Source organism: Orbicella franksi, chromosome 12 (genome assembly GCF_964199315.1).
Source record: "Orbicella franksi chromosome 12, jaOrbFran1.1, whole genome shotgun sequence".
NCBI lineage: Eukaryota > Metazoa > Cnidaria > Anthozoa > Scleractinia > Merulinidae > Orbicella > Orbicella franksi.
The window spans coordinates 21,138,702-21,163,838 of record NC_138156.1 but is presented as its reverse complement, the minus strand read 5'-3'; the positions used below and the strand labels follow the sequence as shown (position 1 = coordinate 21,163,838).

The window sequence follows — 25,137 nt, the reverse complement described above, 5'->3', positions numbered from 1 at the left end:
TTTCAGTAAAATTTTCTGGCTGATAGATCATACAATGTCATGTGCCATTCTAAAGTTGAATGCTTCAATAATTCAACCCAGCATACAAGTTTTCATTTATCAGGTTTTACAGTTTAGTAAACTTTTTAATTTTGTGCCTCCTTGCAAGGTGTTTTGAAATCCAGCTCTTCAATGTTTAAATATTAAACCTGGCATTCAAGCTAAAATTTGGGAATCTATAGAAAAAAAATACATAGAAGCCTTTCAACTACGGAATCCTGATTTTTTGGAAACTCCCAATTTTTTGAACCAAAAGTCATCTCCCGCTACTAAGACCAACACCAATAATATTATTTCACCCCTGATTTCTCAGACTACTTGTATTTTCAAACTAATTCTCGTTTCCCTTGGAAGTTCCAAAAATCTGGATTCCACTGAGTAGTTTTCCACAATTGAGTAAGGTTTATCTGACAATTTTCTGACACTTCATCAAAGCTGAAAGACGATTTTACTTTTTAAGTGAAATTTGTCACAGATGACTAATGAAAACATTCTATGAGAGTTTGTATGGAGTTCTAGGAATTTGTATAGATTTGATATTTTGCCATAACCTATGAAAACTGTCTGCAGGAATTGCAACCCCTCTTGGGAGTAAGAGATTAACAAACTGGCATATTTCAGAGTGTGTGGCACCTTTGAGAGGGCATTTAGTACATGAAGACCTGATGCCCAGGGCTGTGCTCTAGAAGTGACTAAGTGCCACAGGCAACAAACTTTTGACTTTGGGCAACTGGAACAACTTACTTTTCTCACATGAGCCAAGTGCTGGGCACCCTGATTTCATGGTTAGAAAACTTTGTACTCCTCGAAATTTTTCTTAGACCACAGCCTTGGATGTAGGCTCAATTTCCGCCCCTCTCTCGGGTCTGCGTGCCTGAGCCTGGGCGCATTTCCCAAAACAGGGGCTGGTAATCAAGCCTACCTTGGATTTCCCCTAAGCAAACTTGAAAATCACACAATAACTTATGACAATCTAATGGTAAAGAACTTTTATTTACAGCTAAACTTAATGGATTATTACAATGATTGATTTCCTTATAGAGGAAGCAATATCCAGTTTAAAAAAAAACTGAAACTAACTGGAACTGAACAGCATAATTATTATAATTTATGACTTTTGCAGAAATCTTGTTTCCGCATTCATTATCATTTAATACAAGTATCTGTTGTATGTTTCACTGCTTGAAATCTTTAAAAGTCTTTAAAAGCTTAAAACAATCTAAATTTTTCTGTTATACAGAATAACTGCTGAAAACATGCAACATTAATATTAGTGGAATATTTTTAACTGGCCTCTTCTCTTTGAAAAGACCTCTAATGAAACCAAACCTAGTTAGTTTGTTAGAGAAAACAGTAAATTTCTTGGTAACCAAGTTCATTTCTGTGGCCAAAATTTGTCCTACATGTCTTCTTTGCGGAAAAGACACTTTGAAAGCAACAAACAAGGTGAGACTAATAGTAGAAATGGAGATGCCACTAAGACCATTAATCCAAAGAAAGCAAATCCAGCAACAACCTAAAAAAAAAAAAGGCAAGAACAGAAAATGAAAGGCGTCTGTGACTGGGTATCCTGTGGTCTTGGTAAGCATTGCTTGTGGTTTCCCCAAGAGCGATCTGTTTTGTCTTAAGTGGTTGCTTAAACTTGCATCTTTGCATACAACCAAAACAGTGATACAGCCACATACAATACAGGTTTTTGCCAAACTGAACTTGTATAGTATATTAAAATCTGGATCATTGGATAATGCAATTCGAGAGTTTTCACTGGTTTAGCCATCATGGGTTATGAGCCATTAAAACATGCTCTACAAATATGGTAGGCGTATGCATAATTTTTTTAGTCTAGTTTTCTATATTTTGGGGGCGTTTTTAATTAAACAGTTATTCCACTCGCCCTTATTGGATACATGTATGGGACAAATATTATGCGTAGTGCCAAGTTGGATATCTACCATCTCATATCCAATGTGTGCTCGTGGAATAATTGTTAAAAATTCCACTATCTTGACTAAGCATGACAATTTCCTGTACTGTATGCTAGGAAAGCTTTGTACAATAATTACAATGCCTGCACTAGATTTTTTTTAAGAGTGATATTCATTATTTTGATGTCATCTGGAATTATTAATTTGAGACTGATCAGGATCCCATCTTGATTTCAGTCATAGTTTACTACTACAGCAATTGTTATTAAGGAAATGTAACACAAAGTGTTAATTTCTGAGACAAGCTGAAATTGCACTTCTGGGGTTGTCTTGTGACTCAAATATTCTGTTTTTTCAACCATAGTTAATATCAAGTACCAAAAGTGTAAATTACTGAGAAACCTTTTGAACACTAACCTGTGTTCTATGTAGAAACAGTGATGCTCGGGAGTGGCCCAGCTTGTTTCTGCAAGGACCTTTATCATAATGTCTCAACATGATGTCGCTCTGTGAAACCAAAAAAAAAAAAAAAATCAGGTACTCTTAACTTGGTTACTTTTGTTTCAAGACCATTTTAGACCAAATAATATTAAATCCACTCAAGTAGGGCAAGATAACACAACAGTGAAATGGGGCGAAGCTATTGCTCGGAAATTACGATTAACACTATCAGCCTTGTAAAGTTAAATTATCATTCAATTACTTACATCCAGTGACTTGCGACAATGCCAGCAGAAGATGTGTTTACAGTGACCACACATCATCTGAGCGCATCCAGCTTCTCGCATTATCAGCACTTGACACAGTGGACACTCCTTGATGTCTCCACCATTCTCTCTCAGAATGTCCACAAATCTGCAAAAAAAACAAACAATGTAAATGTTAACGCTTTTTGGTGTGGCACAAGATACCTTATTACATAGGGCATGTGTTATAATAGTCTATTAATTAATTTGGCAATATGCTAGGAATTTTTATGTAGTCCTACCTTGCTCCTGACTCTGAGTCAGAAATGACTTCCTTGTACTCATCACATGTCATGGTGGCATGCCAATTTTCTTTACAGGCAAAGCAGAAAGTATACCCACACTGAAGAAGAAACAACTTACATGAAACTAAGAGACTAAGAAAAATGTTTGCTTTCAGTCCTATCCACACTAAATGTTCAGTCTTACAGTTATCACTGTCAATGATATCTTAAACAATGCAGCTGTGTGTAAATGCGTTTTTGTTTACCTCTTGACAGACTGTAGGCTGCGCTACACTAGGCAGCCCATCACATATTCCCTCGCATCCAGCCATAGGACAAAAGGTTTTGGTTTTATCTACAGCAACCTCTGTAATAGAACAGTCATATTAATAATTATTAAAAGTAACAGATGAAATTTACATGCCATTCAATTAAACTAGCAGGTTTGTGTAGTGACAGAGTCACAGTACTGTGAAACCCCCCTCCCCCCGCCTCTCTCCCCCCTCCCCCCGCCTCTCTCCCCCCTCCCCTTAAACCGTTAAATGGTTGTGAAAGACAATTCACAAACAGGGATTAAGTTTTGACGTCTCTTACACTGATTTTTGAGACTAGGGCAAGGCCCATTAAAGTATTAGATTTGATAATTAAAATTAACTTGATTAGCACCATTGCCCATCTTCTATTTTACAATGTACACCATTTTGGATTTCAGCTGTCAGACAAACTAGATTTGAGCCACTAGCTTGTACATACACATAACACGTCTTCTGTTCAGCCAAGAATGTCATAATTAATAGTAACAAAGTACCTTTATTTTTACGTAGCCTCACATACTTGCGAAACGTGTCATCATTGACCATCAAAGTAATCTAGGATAATTGAGATTAAAATAATAATTAACACAAATTGTACATCTCCTTTTAGCTTTAGTTTATAATAATTATAATTTAAAATAGTTTCATTTTATTAAGATCAATACTAACATTAATTTTTTATTAATATATATTTTTTTTAAATATCCAGAAAACTCAGCTAACCTCATTCTTTGTTATATAACCATTTTTTGTGCACAAAGGATCTGGACAGGGTAACTTCAGAACATTTCCAGTGTTAATTGAGTACGACACATATTTTTCCAGGCACTGAAAAGAAATGATATGAATAGATAAAAACATAATATTATTAAAAGTAAACCCTTTTTATTCCAGAGACAAACATCAGGTCAATTTCCATACATGTTCTAGCATTTGACTCTGTGGATGTTACCTGATTAGTATTCAACGCTAAACTATCATTATTATTATCATTATCATTATCATTACCATTACCATTGTCATTATCATTATCATTATTATTATTATTATTATTATTATTATTAAACTCAGTCAATGAATGTTTCATTGAACAAATGTGACGTCATCTTGGTTTGAGCTTGATTTTGTTGGACAAAGTTTCTAGTAACAAGTCTTCAGCAATGGGAGTGGTAAATAATTTTCCAAACATGTTGTATTAACTATATTTACATGTGTATACATGTATGGATTAATATTTAGAAAACAGCCCTAAGAAAATATGCACGCTGATTAGTTAAAAATCGTGTTTCTATAACTCAATAGAAACACAGAACAAGCATGAGCTGTTGATGTAATGATGGCTTGAGCAAAAAGAATTTACATTTTGATGTTAACAAGTTGTTCCCTTTTTTTGTCATGGTGTTTTCTAAAAGAAATAGAAAACGTGTTCTCCGTGTTTCTATCGTGTTATAGAAACACTCATGAAAGTTTGGGAGAACTTGAAAAAGCTGCGGAAACACTCACCTACGACTCATGTTCCTACAGCATTTCTCGTTCTCTCAAACTTCCACTCCTGTTTCTATAACTTGATATGAACACAGTACATGTTTTCTATTTCTCAAATAGCTGACGATTGTGCAGTCTGCGGGGGTTTTTTTATTATAAAACCCTGCTTGTCCCAAGTAGGTATTGAAAAACCTAGTAGTTTAATGCTTCTGACTGAATTACAGAGAAGTACCAAATATGTTACTTCTTAATGTTTGAGTGGTTCTCATGGAGAGCGGACATGATGACAATGAATACATGAAGTATGTACCTCGCTACAAAACAGACAAGCACACTTGTCTAGCTTTTGTCCCTTCTTGTTTGGACACTCTGAAAGGCAAATCTTGCAATAAAACATTTTGCTGGCTTTAGACCTGCAAAACCTCTGTGATGCTGAGGTAGCCTTACACCTCTGTTTTAAAGCTGTTCCTTCTTGCCGGGCTGAAGTTGCTAGAACAGTGGGAACCATCGTACATATCAGAGAACTTATGTAGCTGACGGCAATCCTGAGTGATTCTGAAAAACAAAGCAGTTTACATAAAGTACTTGTAAGCACCAGACCTTGATCGGGAGCGTGGAATTAATTAAAGATTGTGATCTATGTAAAGATCAAAGTACAGTTATAAACAGTAGCACATTACACTTGCAAAAAAATTAAAATATCAGGATTTGACAACAGATAAATGAAGACATAATTAATAGCTCATGTACATCACAGAGTCACAAAAAGTTGTAATGACTAAAGATATTCTGTAAGCGAAGGGTAACTGACAGAACATAACTAATCTATTCATGGATGCAGTTTATTTATTTTTAGACAATGTGTTTCTTGCATAGATCACATCAACTAGCTCAACTGCATCTTGTAGAACTTTACAACTCAGACAAAATCTGTTTTCAGTTATTTATTGTCTCAAATAGAAAGGTTATATGTCTGAATCGAAGAAAGTTGTTACATTTACAAATCGCTAAATGTAAAAGCTATGACTCAGCAGGGCCAAATATTTATTACTATTAATAATAATCTTCCCCCCTCCCCCCACCGAAGATTGTGCCAAATATACTTAAACTATCACTACTTTTCTGAGTAGATTTGGCAGATACTTAGCTTAAAGACTCACAAAGCTATTAAATAGAAAAGTTTCTGACAAAGTGAGCTTGCGGTTTGCAGTGAGCTATTTACTTAATATATTCTGCATCGCATGACCAACCAGATAATAAATATTATATATTTTTTAGCTATTCATGCAATAAATTTTAAACCGCAACCAGTCTCAAACTTAATGGTGTGTGAAAAGAGCTGAATTTCATGTGTTACATTTAAATAATGACTGCTTTCGATTAGAGTGTTCACACAGGTTGCCCAAATTTTGTTTATTGCCTTCAGGGTACAAGAATTTACCATGATGACTTTTTCAACATGCAGAGGGCAGTTTCACTATCCTGAAAGAGTGAAAACTACCAGAAAACATTGTTTTCTCACCATTTAGTCTCATGAACGCCAATCTATTTAGACCCAGAATGACGTTAACCCTCTCAGAGCCTTTGGCTATATCCAGGTGTGTGCATCTGAATTCAACTATGTGATTAAAAAAAAAAACAATCTACTGGTAATTTGGTATCAGAAATTTACATCTTTAGGCAAACCGAGGCACTTGCATCAGTCCTTTTGTTTGTTTTTGTTATTTTCAGTCGCTATAAACACCCTTAATTAACAATAGGATGAGAATTAACCATGGACGACATTGCTTCAGTCATAATTTTTCCACAGACATTGTCTTAGTTGTAAGTTTTTTCTCGCTATGGCCCTGAAAAAGTCAGCCTGATATGGGAATTTCTCACCCATAACTGTCAACCAAAAATCAATTTACAGAACCTCACTCTGGTTGGTAGACATGCTTGCAAAGCATTCAATCCTTTGTTTGCACCATCAATATTTATGTTATCCATGGTCAAGCATGGTTTCCGGCATTCAAACTTTGGTGACAAACAACTCAATTTGAGCACCACAGTTCACTTAACAGGCTGTCAAGTTCAAAATGTTCTATTCAGACAAAATCCTATGTCATGCTTTGTCATCCTGTACATATATTTCACATTCAGATGCATCCCTGCAATAGTAGACCACTAATAGGACTGTTGCTATAAATATTTACATTTTAAATAAGATTCTTAGAAAGCTCAACCTGCTTTGAATTTCTTCTGTTAACAAGAATTTTTGATACTCATAAATAGATACAGGTATAGGTCTAGCAGCTTCTTCAAGTTTTAAACATCCTGGCAACTCTTTGCAGAGTAATAACAGGTTGCAGTGATCAAGAGGGCAATTTTGCTTTCCCTGGGTAGTTTCTAATTATTTTCTCTTTCTCTCTTTGCATTGTGGTTTTCTAGTATGTGCTATTAATGTCTGAGAATTTGCCCTCTGGCAAAAAAACTTAAATTCATCAGAGAGGCTAATGTATTTCACAACTTGAGAGAGTTAGACTTCAAAACTTAGATGGGATTTCGTATGTTAAAGTATCAGGAAAAAATATGCAATAATAACTCAATGCTGTGTTACAAAAAGTTAAAAGAATTTTTTTTTTGTATCATATCAATATGAAATTACAAAACACGTTTTGCAGACAGGGTGGATGCAATAATGTAACATAATCAGGGGAAATTAAATCAATTTAGGAGTTAAACTCATGTTATCAAAAACGATTATTTTCTGAAGTAATACACAATGACTTTATATTAGCCTAAGGAAAACTTGATTACAGCAATTTTAAAATATATTCATATTCCACGTTATTAACACATATAACAAACTTATAAAATCATTATTGATAATTTACCTTCTGTCAACAAATATTCAATTAAGGCCTTCCAAGTTCAGTTGGAAAATGTCATTAAGGTGAATTATAAAATACACATATGATTCGGCAGACATTTAAGACGTAGCAAACAATAGTTCGAACATTTCAAACTCTGCTCAATCAATTACGGTTCTGTTGCGGATTATAAAACATCGAAAGAGCTAAAAATAAATCGAGTTAAACTTTCAACTCACCTGAATTGTTGAACAACTTTCAATTCGCTTTTGTGCAAGTGTTTACCAGTGACTATTGATTCAAAATGTACGGACTCGGTAATATTGTTAATGCGAGCTGAAAACGGTTCAAACGATTGCGTGTTTTGCTTCACCGTTCTAAAACACTGCCAATTTCACACTCACAGAATTTGCATGACAAAACGAAAGCGCTTTGAAAAACCCTCACGCGAAGAAGTGCCGGCGAAATTTACATCTGTAAACTAATGGCTTAAAATTCTTTCTGTTGCATCGGAGATTCCATCCAAGGTTTGGTTGGTTTTGTTGAGTAAATTCCTCAGGCCAAGAAAAATACGCAAAAACAGATCACTCAAGATTCACGCGACGCGACGGGTAGCGAGAAAAATAAAATTTTACGTGTCATAATGACCGGATGTATTGGTTTTAGATAACTAGAAATGAAACAAACGGCTGTTTAGCTGAGTAAAGTAGTACATTCATTACCTCAAACGACAACGAAGAAGCCATTTAACTCCAAATTTTCATTGAAGGCGAAGAAAGAAACGCAGAAGTTTGTACGTAGGCGACGAAGAACGAGGACATTTTCACCATGACGTGATAAAGTAAATGATACTGTGGTGGGTAGGGTGGGTGCGAAATCTGTCTTTACAAGGGTCGGGAAGGATAATCTAGGACGCAATGTTTTCCTGGCTTTTTTGAACCGATTAAGTCGCGTATAAGGCGAAAAAATAAGTCTTATTTTACATGTCTCATGCAGTAATAAGCAATCTAGTTGCTTTAAAACATAATCAATGATATAATTGCCAAGTTCAAAATTGTCAGGCACCCCGATAAAAATATTTCCTGCCTAGCGCGCATGTATTCACACCCTGACCCGTATCACGAGGTTAAATAATTTTACAAAATTTTGGGTCGCAAAAACACCTCTTCAATGCTTCCTAAGGCCCAGTTCAGACGCCGAACTTTTCATGAGCCGAACTTAATTCGAATTTGGACCGACCCAAATTATCAAAAGTACGCCTGTTGATTCAGACGTCGAACTTAATTCACCGAACTTAATTTAGTTTGAGCCAAAACACATCGAAACATCAGCGGTTTTCAGGCAAGGTGTATGCATTAGGTTCGGCACATGAAAAGTTCGACGTCTGAATCAAAGCCGTTCCAAAGCCGAAATTCCCGCCTGAGCTAGGCGGGAAGAACGGCTGAGCCGTTCCAAATTCAAATAGCCGATTCAGACGCCGAACATTTCATGTACTTAATTCAACGTATTAGGTTCGGCTCATGAAAAGTTTGGCGTCTGAACTGGGCCTAAGCGAAACAAAACTCGGTTCTTTTCATAAAATGAAATTTCACACTGCAGTTATAAAAGTATTTTTTTGTTGCTGTTGTTTGTTACATTTTGAACAATCGTCCCAATTTTTGAAATACAAGTTTGTCTGTAATAGCAATAGTTTTTTTTTTTTTTTTTTTTTTTTTGGCAATTTCCTGCTTTTACTAGACTATTTTCCTTTTCATTGACTTTTGTTGTTCCCCAGCCGCCAAAATATTCGAATTCTGTTGGAAGCCCGGGGTTTCAAGGAACAGGGGTAGAAGATATCACGATTTAACCCACTCGGCTAGTCAAATACCTGAGATAGTCGATGTTCACTTCCTTCAGATAAGCCTTCTTTGGGTTCGGTGTGACAGTATTTTAAATCGACGAAAACTGGCCACGGATGGTTTAAAAAGTGCGTGTCTATCACGAGATGTTTAGCACGGCACTACGTGCATAAATGTAATTAATCTTTTTACAGTAACTCTGTTATTGACAGTTATAAGATAATGTTTCTCTTTGTCAATTGTAAATGACGTTACTAATGCGTGACATTTGCGCGGGTTCTATTACAAACATTTTAGTCACGAACCAATTAGTTGTCAATCAAAAATTATGACGTTAGTGACATACGTGTACGGGTATTAAAAGGGTTTTTAAAGGGAAACAGGTTACGGGTGGCAGGTAATTTTTTCAAAGAATATATCGTGTTGCCACCAGTGTAAAATGAGGACTGCAGAGACTGTAGCCTAACGTCAACTTTGACCAAATACTAAAAACTAACCTTAAACCTATATATTGGTCTAACCCTGATGCCAAAGCTAAAACAAACCTTTCAAAACCGTATTTGCCAACGTTAACTTCTGATAAGCTGAAACCTAATTTACTGAACAACCTCATTCACATGGCCTTTTCCCCGACCTGAATAGCACTACGTGTAGCAAGAATGGTAATGATAACACATACATACATAATCTTTATCTAAACACGGTAAAGTATTCGTCAGCTAATACATTTAATGCCTAATGTCTAATATGATAAAAAATAAAAACAATTAAATAAAAAAGTTCCTTTCTACGAATACCGTGCTTTATTCATCTTCTTTGAGTGGGCGTTTGAATAACCTCAGGGACTCTGCTTCTCTTAAATCGCAAGGAAGACTGTTCCAAATAAAGGCGCCACAATAGCTAAAGTTTACAGTTTATACACGGCAATTAATGAAACATTGAGTGGAATGGAACATTAAAATATACGTTCTTTCATATGTTCTTTCATATATTCACTTGTATTATATATTCTCTTTAAAGAAAAATTACCTGCTTCTCGTTACCCATTGCTGTTATCTGTAAGAAATACTTGCTGTACTAGATTATTTGGTTTTTGTTGTTGTTGTTGTTGTTTTTATCCTTACTTTATTTTGTTTTCATTCCGCCACTCCTTTTAGTTTCGAAATATGTGTTACAACATCCACCATTACTGATAATATTGTAATTTCATTTTCAAAATTTAGTAACTTCTAAACCTGAAGAAGGCTGGTCTGGCCAGACGAAATATTTTTTAAAATATACTATGCTGTGTCAGTCTTCCAGTAGTCTTTTACTTATAATATTTTTATTTTTCTTTTTGAGCAGTTTTATTAAAGAAATTATCCCCTTTCCTTTGTTTTCGGGTCTTTTTTTTTTCCAGGCACGTTCAATAAAAAAAAACCGTAATATTTCTTTAGTAGTAAAGTTATACAAAAACTACTAAACTTACGTCTTAATTGATCCTGTGTGCTCTAGAACAGGAGAGGTCCTTAGGTGGTATTTGAATTTTGTTAGCCCGTTTCAATTCACTCAACGAGTCGTCAATTTACTCTTCTTGCATTGATCAAGTTCCTGTGCGGCTCTCTTCCAGGCCATCACAGTCAACTCATTTCAGTGACGTAACCGAGACGATTCGCTCCGACCACGTGAGCCTGATATATTTATTTCTAGTTGTTAGCCTCTGTGCGTACAGCCGCCCGTTCTTCTCACAAAAAGGACGTTTGTTTTTTACCGTAGGTTGACATCATGTTTCAGGCCACGTGATTTTTTTTCCGGAATGTGTGGAAAAAGGCCTGATTGGTTAAGTGTAACGTTTGTAAATTCTTGAACTAAGTGCTTTGGGTTTTATCGGTCACACTGGCAAATATCTCAAGAGTTGGGCGTACTGATCACAATGAAGATTTGTAAGACTTTGTGAATTAAATTTAAATTTAGAAGTTGGAAGTTTGCAAAAGCCAGATAAACGGAAGCAATCAGAGTTTTATGGCGACAAAATTATTATGCGTGCGAACTTGGCAGAGGTCACTTACATGCATGCCTGGTCATTAACTACCCTAACGGGCTCATGCAAAGATCACATGTAAAGAGTAAGTTCCTTTGTTGTTTTCACGTGTGATGTCAAATGTTGTGTTACTGAAATAGTTTTAATGCCTGGATAATTTATGCAGACAAAGTTCATGATTATCGAAGAAAACGCAGGGAAGCCTCTCTCCGATGCGATTTTTCTTAAGACGAGCTAGCGGCAGTACACAGGCCAGAAAGAACATCACATGTTTAAAAACATCAACGAAGTCTGGTGCATGAAGACGAGGTAGAAAAATACCCGAGAACGAGGCTGCCTGAATATTGCGTGGCTTTTATTATTCCAGCAGCTTTGAAAACACTCGATCCATATGTAGGTATTAAAGAAATCCTTTAAGTTTAATCAAATAGCGTATCATGAGCTTAACACCCTTTATTTACAAGACCGTTAAAATTCACATCACGTCCGTACGTCAACGCTTCACTGCTGTCTGATTGGATATTCTCAACTGAACGGCAGAAACATTTTCACGTTTCGGAGTGGTTGTATGGTTTTTCTTTTTTCTTCTTCTTCTTGTTTTACTGTTATTAAGGTGTTTACGGCAACTGGCGAGACAACTTGAACAGACAATTTCCCAGAGCTATCAACCTTTATTTTCTCTTTATCAGTTCAAATCTTTTTGTCCAGCAGCCAGGTAATGAGAATATAGGAAACCGTCAACTACAGGGTAATGAAGATTTCATTTGTCTTTTTTTAAACCCCATAGAAAATCAATTAAGCAAATCGACGAATATCGGGTACAAGTATTCCTGATCATCCCAAGGAAAATTGCATGATTGTAGTGTGGATGAACTTTTTATTGTTTAAAGAAAAGAAGAACGCTTCTGTCTAGCAAATTGTCCGGAGGTCAGCAGTTGCTGAAGGTCGCAAGCTAAATGTAAACCACGTCTGTTGAAATGTAAAACTCTTTAACATTTTTCTGCCGATATACCGAACTTGAAATATTCATTGGGTCTCATTTATTCTCGGCTCCTTACAAATTGCGATAATTTTATTACTTTCAGGTCCTTTCACTAGCAAACAATGCGCAACTGAATAATTCAAAATGAGGTTGCGGATTGTGGGAACGTTTTGTGCATGTCACCTTGGCCTCGCGAGGTGCGTGTATGTTAGCGCCGCGCGCAACTTTAGCTTTTCAGACTGCTTTGGGCCCATAAAGCCATCAGTCGTCTACACAAGCCAAAAAGGGTTTACGTAGCCACTGGTTTAATCAGAACAAAATAATTAATGAAAACGTCTTGTGAAGATGAAAAACAACTCGAGCTATGGAACTGACAATACCTATGAAAATTTTTCCGCCATGCAAACTAAAGGGCGTTCATATATTAAGCCCGATTGCGTCATTCGATCCAAGTGATTTAATCCGTTCTTTATGCCTAAGGATTTAGAGTTATTTTCTCCGTTAGTGAAGTGTTAATAGCTAGCTAGAATAAAAAAAGACTCCCTAATAATTTTAAAACTCTTAAAACAGCTTTTGTTGATGTAAAGATTTACCCATACCTATTGCAGTAATCCCTACATAATTCGAGGCAAGTAAAAAAGGTCTCCCGTGCTTCCAAAAAATTGTTCTAAACGCCTTTTGCTACAGCATTTCAACTAAATGAGTAAATTAATCCCGATACTTTCAATCTGCTTGGTGATACACTTGCTCACGGGCTTGTTTGAGCTGAGTAACGAAGAAAAAAATTTATTTTTTCAACTTGCCATACACACAGGCAATACTTGGGTAAAGTAATTGCTCGAACGTAATCCCATCATTACGTAGGACATTTTAAATGTCTGGGACTCTGTCAAGGAGGGCAGGCACAATAACCAGAATCTAAGAAAGGGAATAATTTGAGTCTCCATGTGTTTTGTGAGCAAAAACTCCGGTCCTGATTTGAATGAGGTTAAATAAAACATAGATACTGAAATGTCGTGATACTCGCCAAAACTCAGATAAGAAAATCAGCTGGTAAAATACCACTTGCTTTCAGAGGGTTCTGAAAACTGACATAACAGTACTTTACTATAATATATTACGGACTGGTTAGAAGTTACGTGGCAAAAAAAACTTATTTCGTTCAATTTCAGAAATAATTGATGCGAACAAGACTAAAATATTGGGCATATTAAAATTTTACTGAGCATCTGCCATCGTGACGCCGTACTGTGTTCAGAAGTAATCTATCGTTTCTTCTTGAAATTAAGAAGGACATCGAATTTACGTGACTGGAAGAACGACCAAGAACGTTAAGTTAGTGGAATCAGAAATAACCTTTACATGCGCGGCACGCGCATAGAAAAATATATAATCAATTCATCAGCAGTTGTTTAAGGAGCGTTGAAACCTGTATAAAACCGAAGAAATTATTCCCGAAACGTTTGCTTCTATACAGCTTTCAGAACTCCATAACCATGTTTTTTGTTATGCAACATGGTAGTGTGGGGTAAAAGTATCAAATTACTCACCAAAATGACCAGAAAATGACCACTCCCCCATAATTGGCTGTCGATCCCTTTGCCCTATTTCAAACTGACGAGAAATATTTTTGAACGTGGAGAGTTCAAGAGAAGACATCGGCTGCGAATTCACGGATCGGTTGGTTGTTGACCTGTGAGCTTGTACAACAAATAACTTTTGGCGGACCAATCGTTGGTGTTGTCTTAGATTTTATGTACATGTTAAATAGCCCGAACAATGGCTTCACAGATTTCTAGACAATGGCAGTCTTTCTGATCAAGTGGACGACACACACGGACGGTGTAATAAATTATGCATATACCAGACAGCTGAAACAAGACAAACAAAAGCATAACGAATCACCCGCTAGTCGCTTTGCCTAGCTCATCAGAGGGAACTTTTAACTCTGACATGCCATTTTGTACTGTAGTTGAAATGTCAGTAGTCCAGTGTGGACCAACCTGCCTAACAAGCGTTTCTTCAGTTCTTTATCCATATAGCGACTAGTAGAACTCCTCGCCTATTGACAACAGCCCTTTGCAACGAACACAAATAAGAGCGTCATACACTCTTCTTTTTAAATAAGAATATTGTTTTCCCGGCCGAGGCTGAATATTCTTATTTTTGCTGCCGATTTTAGCTGAAAATATTCTTGAGAATATTCTTAGATTATAGGGTATGACATTTCTGTTTTCGAATGTATTTGGTGTCTGGATGGTGTTAATGTAATTTTGATGCACATAACGTTCTGCAGAAATGTTATTATCATCGAACATACGGCTAGTGCTGTTTTTCCTGTTTCTTGGCTAGTTCTGCCGTTTAAAGAAAAGAAGAATTTTATACGGTTTAGTTAAAAAAATATATAATTGTATTGTATTTACAAATTTCCAACACAAAATTATGTTCTTTTCAAAATTTCAGCCTCGGGTTTATTCTTAAAATATTCGTAAAATATATAATTCCGCAAATTTCAGCCTCGATTTTCTTATAATAGTGTATCTCATTTCGCAACAGTTCTCTCTATTACCGCTCTACTATAAAATAAGACTGATTGACACGGGAGAGCTCGAGCTGTGATCGTGTCCCCGGAATCTCTCGGATTGTTTCCTCCGAGAAAACAGGCAAAAGTTAGGTCACTCACATGCATGTAGTAATCTATGCTCGGCAACTTTTTGGCATCTTCTCGTATTTCCTGCAGCGTTTTTCGTTTCGAGCAACTTTTTGCATTCTGAGCAATTTCTAGTTTTCAACCAATTCTGAGAAATCGGAGCAGCTCTAGTACTTTATTTGGCCTTGCTTCCATATTTCACGATGTTTTAGTAGACAATTTATGAATTTCTTGTGAACAAGGAGCCATATCTCCCTCCCCCTGGAGCAGATCATGGGTGCAGGATTCATGCAGCCGGGCTGCTAGGTCAGTGGATTTTTAAAGAAAATTCAAAATGGCACAAGTTTATATGTTTTTTGCAACTCTTATTGCAGTTAAATTGCATGAAAATGGTTAGAATTCTCGACAACAGCGACAACAATTTTATTAGCTAGCTCATTCTAGAGTTTTTTAAAAGATTAATACTGATGCGAAGTCTTCACTCATATACATTTTTTGGTTTTAACTGAGGATAGAGTTATTTAGCAACGCTGGTTACGGCCCAGAACTGCACAAAAATGCTCCGAAATCTTACTTTTGTTGTACAATTTGCCTATTTTTGAATCAGGCCAAATAAAGGAAGAGAGGAACTTTTGAGCAACTTTCGTTACAAAAAGCAACCTTTGACTTTTTTTGAGAAACGTTTGAGCAACTGTTTGAGAAATTGCGGACAACTTTTTGGGAAATCTCAAGCAATTTGTGGAAAGTCCTTCAGGTAGTTTTAAATCGTCTCTTTAATGTAATCTTGAAGGAATGTAATCTCATGGACAGGATAAACGGACAGATAGTTTATTGAAACTTTAAACTCACATCTCTCGAGCTGAATTAGATAAAACTTTACAAATAAATTCAAATAATAAAACTATGCTAAAATGTGACCCATGAAAAACCCCAAATAAAATCGTCTATACGCAATTGCTGTAGAAAAAGCTACTCTTCAGTCTGTTTGCTTTGCAAATAGGAATGTGATATCGTGGATTATTTCACAGATCAGTTTTAACTACGTTTGTCTGTAAAAAGGTTAAGTCTGCAAACGAGCCAAGTGGCCCGTTAGGCCGGAGCTTATCCCAGTTTCTGTACCATGAAGCGACCAGGAGTATTCCTACTTCCCCCTGGATGGGATGCTAGTCCATCGCAAGGTTACCCCCCAGAATTAAATTCGCCGGTGCACATTTATACACCTGGGTGGAGAAAGGCACTGGGAGAGTAAAGTCTCTTGCATGCCCAAGAACACAGCAAAATGTCCCCGGCCAGGGCTCAAACCCAGACCGCTCGATCCGGAGACGAGCCCACTAACCACAGGGCCACCGAACCTCCACTCCACCTCTTCCTCTATTTGGCTTTGGTAAAAATCTGCAGCGTAATTTGTGATCAGGATTATTACCGATGTCTAGAAACATTTTGACTGCTAGGGACTGTCTCCGAACAAAAAGTGCCTGTAATAAATGTGGAAGATAATTCTCCTTGCCGGCGTGAAGCCTCTGTAAGCCCCCACTAGTTCGTCTCACAGGCAGTTCGGAAGCAGGAATTGTGGAAAACTGGAGAAGCGTACTCTAGCACCGATGACCTAACGGATGCATGTTATCAGTAGAAAGTTGTGAGTAAGTGCGCTCGACTCCGGATCAAGCGGACCTTTGTGTCTGACATGAGATTTCAGATATTTTGTGTCTGATAAACCAATGCAGCTAATGAATATCTACAATCCAGGTCTGACGCATCGTGGAAAATCATCCCTGAAGCCGCGCTTGAAAATCTTGGAGGAATATCATTTCTTTCACAATGCAACTCCGACGTCAAGTTCTTGCGACATCTTATAATATTGGCAAAACACGAGGTCTGCTCTTCAAAAGGATACTTCCCCCCGCAACGAAATAATTTGGAATAATCACAACATAATAATAGATGGTAAAGCACCCTTTTATGAAAGCTGGCTAGAAAAAAACATTCTACGGGTTGAAGATCTCCTCGACAATAACGGTAACTTCCTTCCTTTCAATCTTTTCTCTGAAAAATTTCATCTCGAAACCCGCTTCACTCTTTATTTCGGCTTAATTAATTCTGTGCCGGCCCCTTGGAAGCTGGCAATAAAAAGGACTCCTTCGTACGTAGCGGAAAATGAAAAGAACACAACAAAAATTTCCACCAAAAGCGTTTACTCTATATGCTAAAAAAGCTTTCTTATCCCCAACCGCTGAGAGCAAAATTATTAGACATGGTTTTACTACGAACTACCTTTCCAGATAAAAAGTGACATAACAACAACAATTTTTCATTGTAAGATTATTCATAATATTCTTCCAACAAAAGTTAGTCTCTTTAAAGCCAAGATATGTGAGATGATATATGCCCACAATGTCTTGCTGACAGGCATTCCTTAGATCGTATGTTTTTGCGCTGTCAATTAACTTTATCCTTCTGGGACTTATTCCAAACATGGTGGACTAGCAAAACTAAAGAAAATGTCACATTAACAGAGAGCATTATTCTGTACGGAATTTTCGACAATAGAGAACATCTATACTCCTTGAATTACTCACTTCTTATAGCAAAGTATTTCATATATAGTGCTTACAAGAAAAAAAAAGCTTTGTTTTGACAGTTTTCTCACGCTTCTAAGAGAAAAAAAATCAATATACAACGGGAAATTGCTATTCATAAAAACAACATTACAAAGGTCAAGGCTATATATAGATTTCTTTTGTAACTTTTTTTATATTTCGTCTTTTTTGCTTTACTTTTCTTGTCTTCTCTTTTTTTTTACGTTTACTAACCCATAGATTTATGTGAAGTTGTGAAGTAATTAGGTTAACAAAAAAAAATATTGTTAAGTAGATATTTATTACATGTTGTAAACTGTTTGTAAATTATAATAATAATAATAATAATAATAATAATAATAATAATAATAATAATAAATGAATGTACAGAATTATTTGCGGCATGGAGAGCGGAGTGGGTGAGGTGGAGACACAAAGTTTAAGTTTAATGTTTTGGCATCGTTTGTGTTCGTTTCTGCTATGAAAAATGGACGCTTCACCTGCAATTTTATTTTTTAACGCTTTTGCGCAAGGTAAAGTGAACACTGAACAGAGCGACGACTAACTGCACACTTCACTGCAGTCCACTCAAAGAATCGCGCTCACCAAGCGTATTACCGCTGCCCGTAAATCGACAACTCACATAAAGATGGCGGACAAGCTAGTCGTCGTTGTCATACTCACTTTCAGCACAAAAAGTGTCTCTTGCGGTTTAAAGCTAGCGGACACTGTCTAAGTTATATTAAGACGAGGTTATAGGAATGAAAGAAGGCTAATTTATAACGCTATAGAATTTTGCACGATGGAGCTGTTAGTCATTTCGTCCGTATTGCTTGGTCTTTGGATGAACTGGTCTTTCTGGGCTCACATGAAGTACAAGTGGAGTAACTTACATGCCTTGGAAGCCCTCGCTGGATTTCAGTTGACTACAAACACCTGGAATCTGACTATTCACCTTTTGTTGTTGATTCCTTGGCCATTTTTGGGATATCTGATAAACCCAGGAGATTTTTTGTGGAAAGTGGACCCCATCATTTGCCGATTGATCACGGCGATTCAGGAAATTTCGTCTTTAACGTGCGTTGCAAACGCAGCTGGTATTTTTGTGACAAATCAGGGAAAAGATGAACTTAAAAAGGAAAGAAAACGCAAGATGGCCTTTCTCCTCGTTTCTGCAATCTCGATTATGAGCGGACTATCTGCAGTAATTTACACAAAAATCGTACCTCTTCTGAAACATGGCACCATGAGCGGAGCAAACTGTCCTTCACATTCGTTTTCAGTGCTCTGCGGGTTGATCGAGGTTAAATGTGTCTTTATTATCTACGTGGCGTGCTCTGCGATTTTGTTTTTTAGCAATCCCTCATTCACTGGCTCAAGGGCAAAACACATTTTAAAGATCTTTTTCAAATGCTTATCCATAACATACCGCCTGACTGCAACTTGTGCCCTAACACTCGCTGTTACGTTCATGCCATTCTATTTTCTTGGTGGATCGTTATACAGTGTTACTTTCAACACAGTCAAACTGTATTTCGATGTCGTAACTCTTGCAGTGGTTATAGGTTTTCCTGCGTTTTTCCACTCAGATGTTGACATGCGGTTCAGTACATCACAAACTGTGCAATCATATCTCTTGGACCAAAGTCCAGACAAGGAACAAAGAAAAGTAAAAATAAGGATAAAGACACATTCACAAAAAAGTTGAAAAAAAAAAAAAAAATTACTGTCAGTGAATCACTTTGAATGTTCATATTCTAAATGTAAAATGCTTAATATATTACGGATAGAGATCTTCACATTTTTTGTTGGCATTGTTGCATGGCATAGTTAGTAGTAATTTAAAATATTTAGAAGTCTGGAACAAGATTATCTGTCTAAACAGTAGCCATATTATAGCATTTTCAAGTTTTCCCCAAATTTTAGAGTAATGTTTTCATAATTTATTAAAGTGGCCAAGATAAGACAAAAGTGTGTGAGTTATCTGAGTATTTCATTAATAATATTATCAAATGTTCATAAATTATGTCTACATAATATTCCCAAATATTTTTATAAAAAAATTACAAAAGTAGTAAATCCATATGTTAATTTCATTATGCATTATTTACAGACTGCAAAAATTATATTGTGATCTCTCGTTGCAAATACCAGTAAATTGGAACGAGAGATTCGTTTTTACATAAAATATTCTTGTGCTTTTAAAGGTCGGCACACATGAGGGAACTAGGTAGTCCCTGCAGCTAGTCCCTGCAACAAGTTGCGGGGACAAGTCCTATCGTGTGAACTGGCCATTTTTGCTTCAAAATCTAGTCACAAGGGACCAAAGTTTGGTCCTTGCGACTAGTCCCACCAATTCAAACCAGTTTGAATGTTTGGGACAAGTCGCTGTGACTTGTTCCTCAAAACGCTTCATGTGAAATGTTCGTGGGACAAGTCCCTGCAACCAGTCCCTTCATGTAAACTCTTCAGGGGACTAGTTGCAGTCCCCTCGTGTGTGCCGACCTTAAGAGCAAACAGAAATTGCCAAATGCGTGGGTTATGTAGCCATTTTCTTGTGAAAGTCTGATTTAGTTTGTTTGAAGAACAACTTTTCCATAAACTACAGTTCTTAGAAGGCTTAAATTTTCATTCAATAAAAGCAGATCTGCCCTTTTGCCCACTTCTATTCTTCCAGTGTGGGAAATCTTGGCAATTCTGAAACCAAAAATTTATGTGAAAACGCATTTAGGTATACAATTTATTTCGTTCTGTTTGTAATAAAAGAAATATGTGTATGCTGTAAGATAGCTATTGTCTTGTTATTCTTGCATTTTTGAAGACATCCATGTATTGAAACAACAGAATGCTGCTGAAATATGTCAAAATGAAACCTCTTCTTAGAGATAGCTTTTGCAAAATAATACAGACACCTCTATAATGCAGAGACCAAAAATCTGTATAACCTACAGTACATGTAGCCCTGTCCTACATTTACATTTAAATACAGTTGAGCCGTACTATTTTGAACTCTCAGGGAAATTGAAAAATAGTTCGAAATAGCAGGAGTTCAAAATAGCTGATAATAAATAACTCACTAAAGAACAAATTCAAGGGAAACGGTTGAAATAACGGGGAATTTGAAATATCTAACCAAATCCAAATTACTGAGGTCTGACTGTATAGGCTTGACTATGTTATTTGTCTACTAAAGTACTGTTCTTGGCAGGAAGGTGTTATGAATATAGACAATAAACAACAATGGATATTAAAGGGACACAGTCAGCTGGAACACATGGGCATTAGATACCATTTCATAGCTAATTTGCATATGACAGAAATGCAATCCATACTGCTCTTAACCAAATATGATAAAAATAATATCATACGATGAGCAAATGCACACTCAAAAACAGGCTTTTCAGTAAACGATTGAAAATCAAGCAAAACACTGCGAAGATTGAGGCGGACTTCTAGTTGTACTTTGATTTAAGGTTGAGGTGGACTTTTTACAAAGTGAGAAAACTAGTGTCCAGGTCAGCGCAGTCCCAAAGCTGACTGTGTCCCTTTAATACTTCTCAAAACTATCAGTAGAAGACTTGCAATAATTTATTGTATAGCAATTGGAAAGAAGAATTTATATTTTTGTCTTTGAACCAGAAAGTTACAAGTGAATGGTTTTTGAATTACCTGGCAGTATTCTCTGATAACATTGCCATGGCTTTACCTATGGGGACTCCAAAAATGTTCACCAGTGAATGAAATCTATCAAGCAGAGTGCTGCAACTACCAGCCAAGGTGTTTGTTCCAATAATCGACATGGTGCGACCACTGGGAGACACTTGCACTAGATGAACATATGGAGATGATTGGTTACTACTAATTAACAGTAACTGACTGAATGTGATTGCTTGCTAGTCACCATGTGGGCACAGCACTACATGATCATCAGAATTGTAAAATGGTGCTACTAAAGAGAGAATGGGGGCATAGATGTTGCCCAACTGGTTTCTGGATTGTGCAATCCAAGGTCTAGTGCTGGCTGGAATCACTGTGTTGTACTTTTTTATGTTTCAAGACAGTTAACTTGTACAGTGCTCAATCTCTCTCCACCCAGGAGTATTTTTAATTATGGTACTGACAATTCAACCAGTTAAGGATAAGCACCAAATTACAAGCAAGTGCTTAAAATACATTAAGGAGTATGGAGTAAGCTTACTTTGTCTGTTTCCATACTTGATAATTGCTCCAGGAATACCTTCTAGTACACAGTCAGTTATGAAAGCAATGTTCTTAAAGTGACGGCTCTTCAGCAGCAATGATATTGTTAGGGGATCTCTGTAAATCAAAGGGAAAATGATAGAAATTATGTCCAGTAACCTCAGTAAAACCGTGCAAATCAAATGCATGGGATTGCAAGACAACTTGCAACAGTGACTTTAAAGGGTTTGACTCAGGAGAAGACATTTCTGTTCAGATTCCACAAGGAGTTTACTGTACTGAGAAAGAACCTTACAAGCAAATTTGGCTTACACATGAGCTAAATCTCCAATGATTTCCACTGTGGGAGTTTTTATGCCTCTGTACTTTGGAAGGTTTGGCAATTCATCCAGGAGTCCAAAGTTGACCAGACCTGGAGATCTGAGAGGAAACTCAACAGGTAAACAAACAAATGAATAAATAATTGCATTAAATAAAATAATAATAATAAATAAATTTAATAAGCCTGTCTGTCTATCCATTCATTCTTTTGTCTGTCTGTCCATAAGTGGATAGGTAGAGAAGCAACTAAATATATTTATCTATAATTTAAAGTAAATAAAATTAATGTTGCTCTTGTTTAATGTGGGTTATACTCAATAGTCTTGTATCTGAGGTTGCTGTTTATACCAGACCATGCCAACTGAAAGTATTGATTTGCAAAGAATAAAAAACAATGAGCTAGGGAATAATCCTAAGCATTAAATAATTAAAAATTATATTTTATTGACATTTTTACCTGTGATGGAACAACCAGACATTGAAAAGGTGTGTCAAATGAAACTGTTGTGTTTCACCCAGAGACAAAGCAGCTAGGATTTCATCCTCAGTGGCTTGTTTATCGTGACCAAGAGCTGGTACCACACCCCTGATAACATAGATGGTTTTAATTACTAGAAATGAAATGGTAAATCCTGCTCCTAACTCCTGAGACTTACTAAACTCTTATTCATCATTGTTAAATATGAAAGGTCAGGGGGTTGTAGCCGGGGAAGGGGGATGAAGAATGTTTTGAAGCGGATGCAAGAAAAATTAACAATTGAAAGTACTTTTACACTTTTTCTCAGTCTTCTGGAGAGTCTCCATACACAGAATTGGTAAGTATGAATGATAATCCTTCTCTGCTTTAATTTGTGTAATTATAAGGAAAAAATCTAATTCACATTCTGTTGAAAGCAGGAATGAGGAATTAACAGAGAAATGTCATCAAAATTAGCAGAGAAAGCAAACAACAGAAAGGCTCAGTATAGAACATCAAAGACATCAGTGTTAGAGAAGTCAAGCAACTCTATAATAATTTATATCTGTACTGTGATTTGGGATCCAAAAATAACCTGACTCATTATCTGCTGATTGATAATCCTTCTCTGATTGATAATCCCTCCTTTCACATTTGTACACATAAGTATGTTTCTTGAGCTTTATCTTGTAACTTTTGTTCATTTACATGTATTTATCCAATTTAATTTATTTACTATCTATTCACAATCCCATAAGCTGCAAAGAAAAAAAAAAGGTTTTATTTGTCATTATTATTATTATTATTATTATTATTATTATTATTATTATTAATGTCTGCACCTTTTCAGAAGACATTTTATTCTCTTGTAATCATTAGATGCTTCTGCATGAGGACTGATTGTCATGATTTTTAAATGACGCATCTTTTCAAGGACCTGTTTAAACTCATCAGAAGTCATTTCATTATAACTTCCTGGAAGACCACCAAGGTCTGTGATGATAGGTCCCTAAAAAAAACAAACAATCAAAATGGTAGCAAGCCACAAGTTTTAATTTGCTGTACTTTGCTCTCTTTGGTAGGCATCCATTTCTAACTTTTATATTGTATGAAAACACTATTCAAGTTAAATCATGAAAAACAAACTCCTAGTAAAAATTTTAAATTTGTCATCTTGACCGTCATTTATTATTCATCTCTGAATAGATCCCTTCTAATACAGCCCTTCTCCATCAACAAGTCCAACATGGCTTTCCAGGGTGTTTAAAAGTTTGCCCATTTTATTGCTCAGAGGATGTTCTGGGAAGACAACTGTAGCCAGAAACGATGTTGTTCCACTTTGAACTAGCTTAGCTCTTGTAACATCTGCAAAGAAAAAAACACACTCCTTCATTTACTGCCAATTAAATTAATGCCCAAGGGAAATCAAACCAGCTTGATTTTGGTGGAGGATTTTCCATTTTTAACTAAAGAATTTCTAAAGGTAATGTTTCCCTGTGGAAATTTTGCGCATAAATTTCTGCATGGACATTTTTCAAGGAAACCTTTTAAAACTATTTTTTTCCATAGAAGGTTTCAAAGTGTTCTTACTGACATTAAATTACCTCTGGCTGGTTCTTATGTAGCTTTAGAGTTGTATGACTGTTACACTCATACATGATTATTAGTAACCTTAACCTACAGATATACTCACATAAAGTTTGATAATGACAAATCTAATGACAGTAGCTTCAAAAATAAAGGCCAAAAAACAAAAACCATTTATCATAAAACATACCTGGATTAAACCAAAACTCTGCAACATCATCAGCTCCTCCTGTAAATTAATCAGTCATGGGATTGTACCTGCCAATATGATCATTTACAGAAAGCATGCACTCTCTCAGAAGACACCAAATGGTATTAGACCCTGCGCTAAATTGACAACATCTTCATTTGGTGGGGGATTCCCCTGGCCACCCCCCACCCCCTCCCCTCCCCTTCCCTCCACCTTGGATTACAGTTTTGGTTTAGTTTCAGTAAAAAATATGTAATTTAATAAAAGGAATAATCAAGATAAATATATTATAAAGATTATTTTGCTATTTCATCCGCGAATTTGTAGAAAAACTAAGCTTACCCATTCCATGGTTGTGAATATCCACAAACCCAGGGGTGAGAAAATGACAAGTTAATTTTTCACTGCCACAATTTCCTGTGCACCTGTCAATCGCTGCAATCAAGCCTTTCTCTACAAAACATCGAAAGGTCCTTCCTCGCATCGTCCCTGAGGAAAAACTACAATTTGCGCACAAATGCACAAAGGAGCGGCCATCTTTGAAGGCGTCCGGTCCGTGAAGGTCAACCGAGGGCACAGTGATCTGGGAACGGGATTGAACTTTGAGACCAGAAGCGAAAAGGATCCTGGGAAAGAGGTTACGTTGACAAGAGCGCCTGCGCACATTGGAGAAAACCCCGGCCGATGAAAGAGTTTGCGAGTTTGTGAGTTTGTGGGAAACTTCCTTACAC

The 25,137-nt window shown here is 36.5% G+C and overlaps 2 protein-coding genes and 1 pseudogene across 6 annotated transcripts; 1 reads left to right on the top strand and 2 right to left on the bottom strand.

Annotated features, from left to right (window-relative positions):
• Window positions 1-135: 135 nt before the first annotated feature.
• LOC145462629 (putative E3 ubiquitin-protein ligase RNF144A-B) lies at window positions 136-9,547 on the bottom strand. Of its 4 annotated transcripts, none has more exons than XM_081446204.1 (9): window positions 9,453-9,547; window positions 5,044-5,288; window positions 3,972-4,076; window positions 3,743-3,803; window positions 3,201-3,301; window positions 2,953-3,053; window positions 2,672-2,819; window positions 2,382-2,471; window positions 136-1,555 (listed from the first exon to the last, which is right to left on the bottom strand). In XM_081446204.1, exons 2-9 carry the CDS (start codon window positions 5,239-5,241, stop codon window positions 1,439-1,441), a joined length of 921 nt encoding a protein of 306 aa, XP_081302330.1. In that variant the 5' UTR covers window positions 5,242-5,288; window positions 9,453-9,547; the 3' UTR covers window positions 136-1,438. The 4 variants fall into 4 exon arrangements, with proteins under 4 accessions (XP_081302330.1, XP_081302329.1, XP_081302331.1 ...); XM_081446203.1 differs by lacking the exon at window positions 9,453-9,547 and adding an exon at window positions 8,308-9,433; XM_081446205.1 differs by lacking the exon at window positions 9,453-9,547 and adding an exon at window positions 7,825-8,301.
• Window positions 9,548-18,093: 8,546 nt separating this feature from the next.
• On the top strand, window positions 18,094-19,521 carry LOC145464504 (uncharacterized). The gene has a single exon (XM_081448417.1). It carries the CDS (start codon window positions 18,454-18,456, stop codon window positions 19,357-19,359), a length of 906 nt encoding a protein of 301 aa, XP_081304543.1. The 5' UTR covers window positions 18,094-18,453; the 3' UTR covers window positions 19,360-19,521.
• A 106-nt stretch (window positions 19,522-19,627) lies between these two features.
• On the bottom strand, window positions 19,628-25,072 carry LOC145464506 (N-acetylglucosamine-6-phosphate deacetylase-like; annotated as a pseudogene). The gene is made up of 9 exons (XR_014041435.1): window positions 24,749-25,072; window positions 24,407-24,445; window positions 23,828-23,994; window positions 23,472-23,640; window positions 22,630-22,758; window positions 22,164-22,271; window positions 21,850-21,968; window positions 21,321-21,477; window positions 19,628-20,348 (listed from the first exon to the last, which is right to left on the bottom strand). The product of XR_014041435.1 is annotated as an N-acetylglucosamine-6-phosphate deacetylase-like (transcript).
• Window positions 25,073-25,137: the final 65 nt, after the last annotated feature.

What these genes read in the sequence shown, in the direction of transcription:
- LOC145464504 (XM_081448417.1), top strand. Translation starts at nt 18,454, where the DNA reads ATGGAGCTGTTAGTCATTTCGTCCGTATTGCTTGGTCTTTGGATGAAC.
- LOC145462629 (XM_081446202.1), bottom strand. An exon ending in CTTGTCTGTTTTGTAGCGAG is followed by an intron (nt 4,077 to 5,043) that starts GTACATACTTCA and finishes ATTTCTTTTCAG; the next exon opens with TGCCTGGAAAAATATGTGTC. An exon ending in GAGGCTACGTAAAAATAAAG is followed by an intron (nt 3,302 to 3,742) that starts GTACTTTGTTAC and finishes GTTCTATTACAG; the next exon opens with AGGTTGCTGTAGATAAAACC.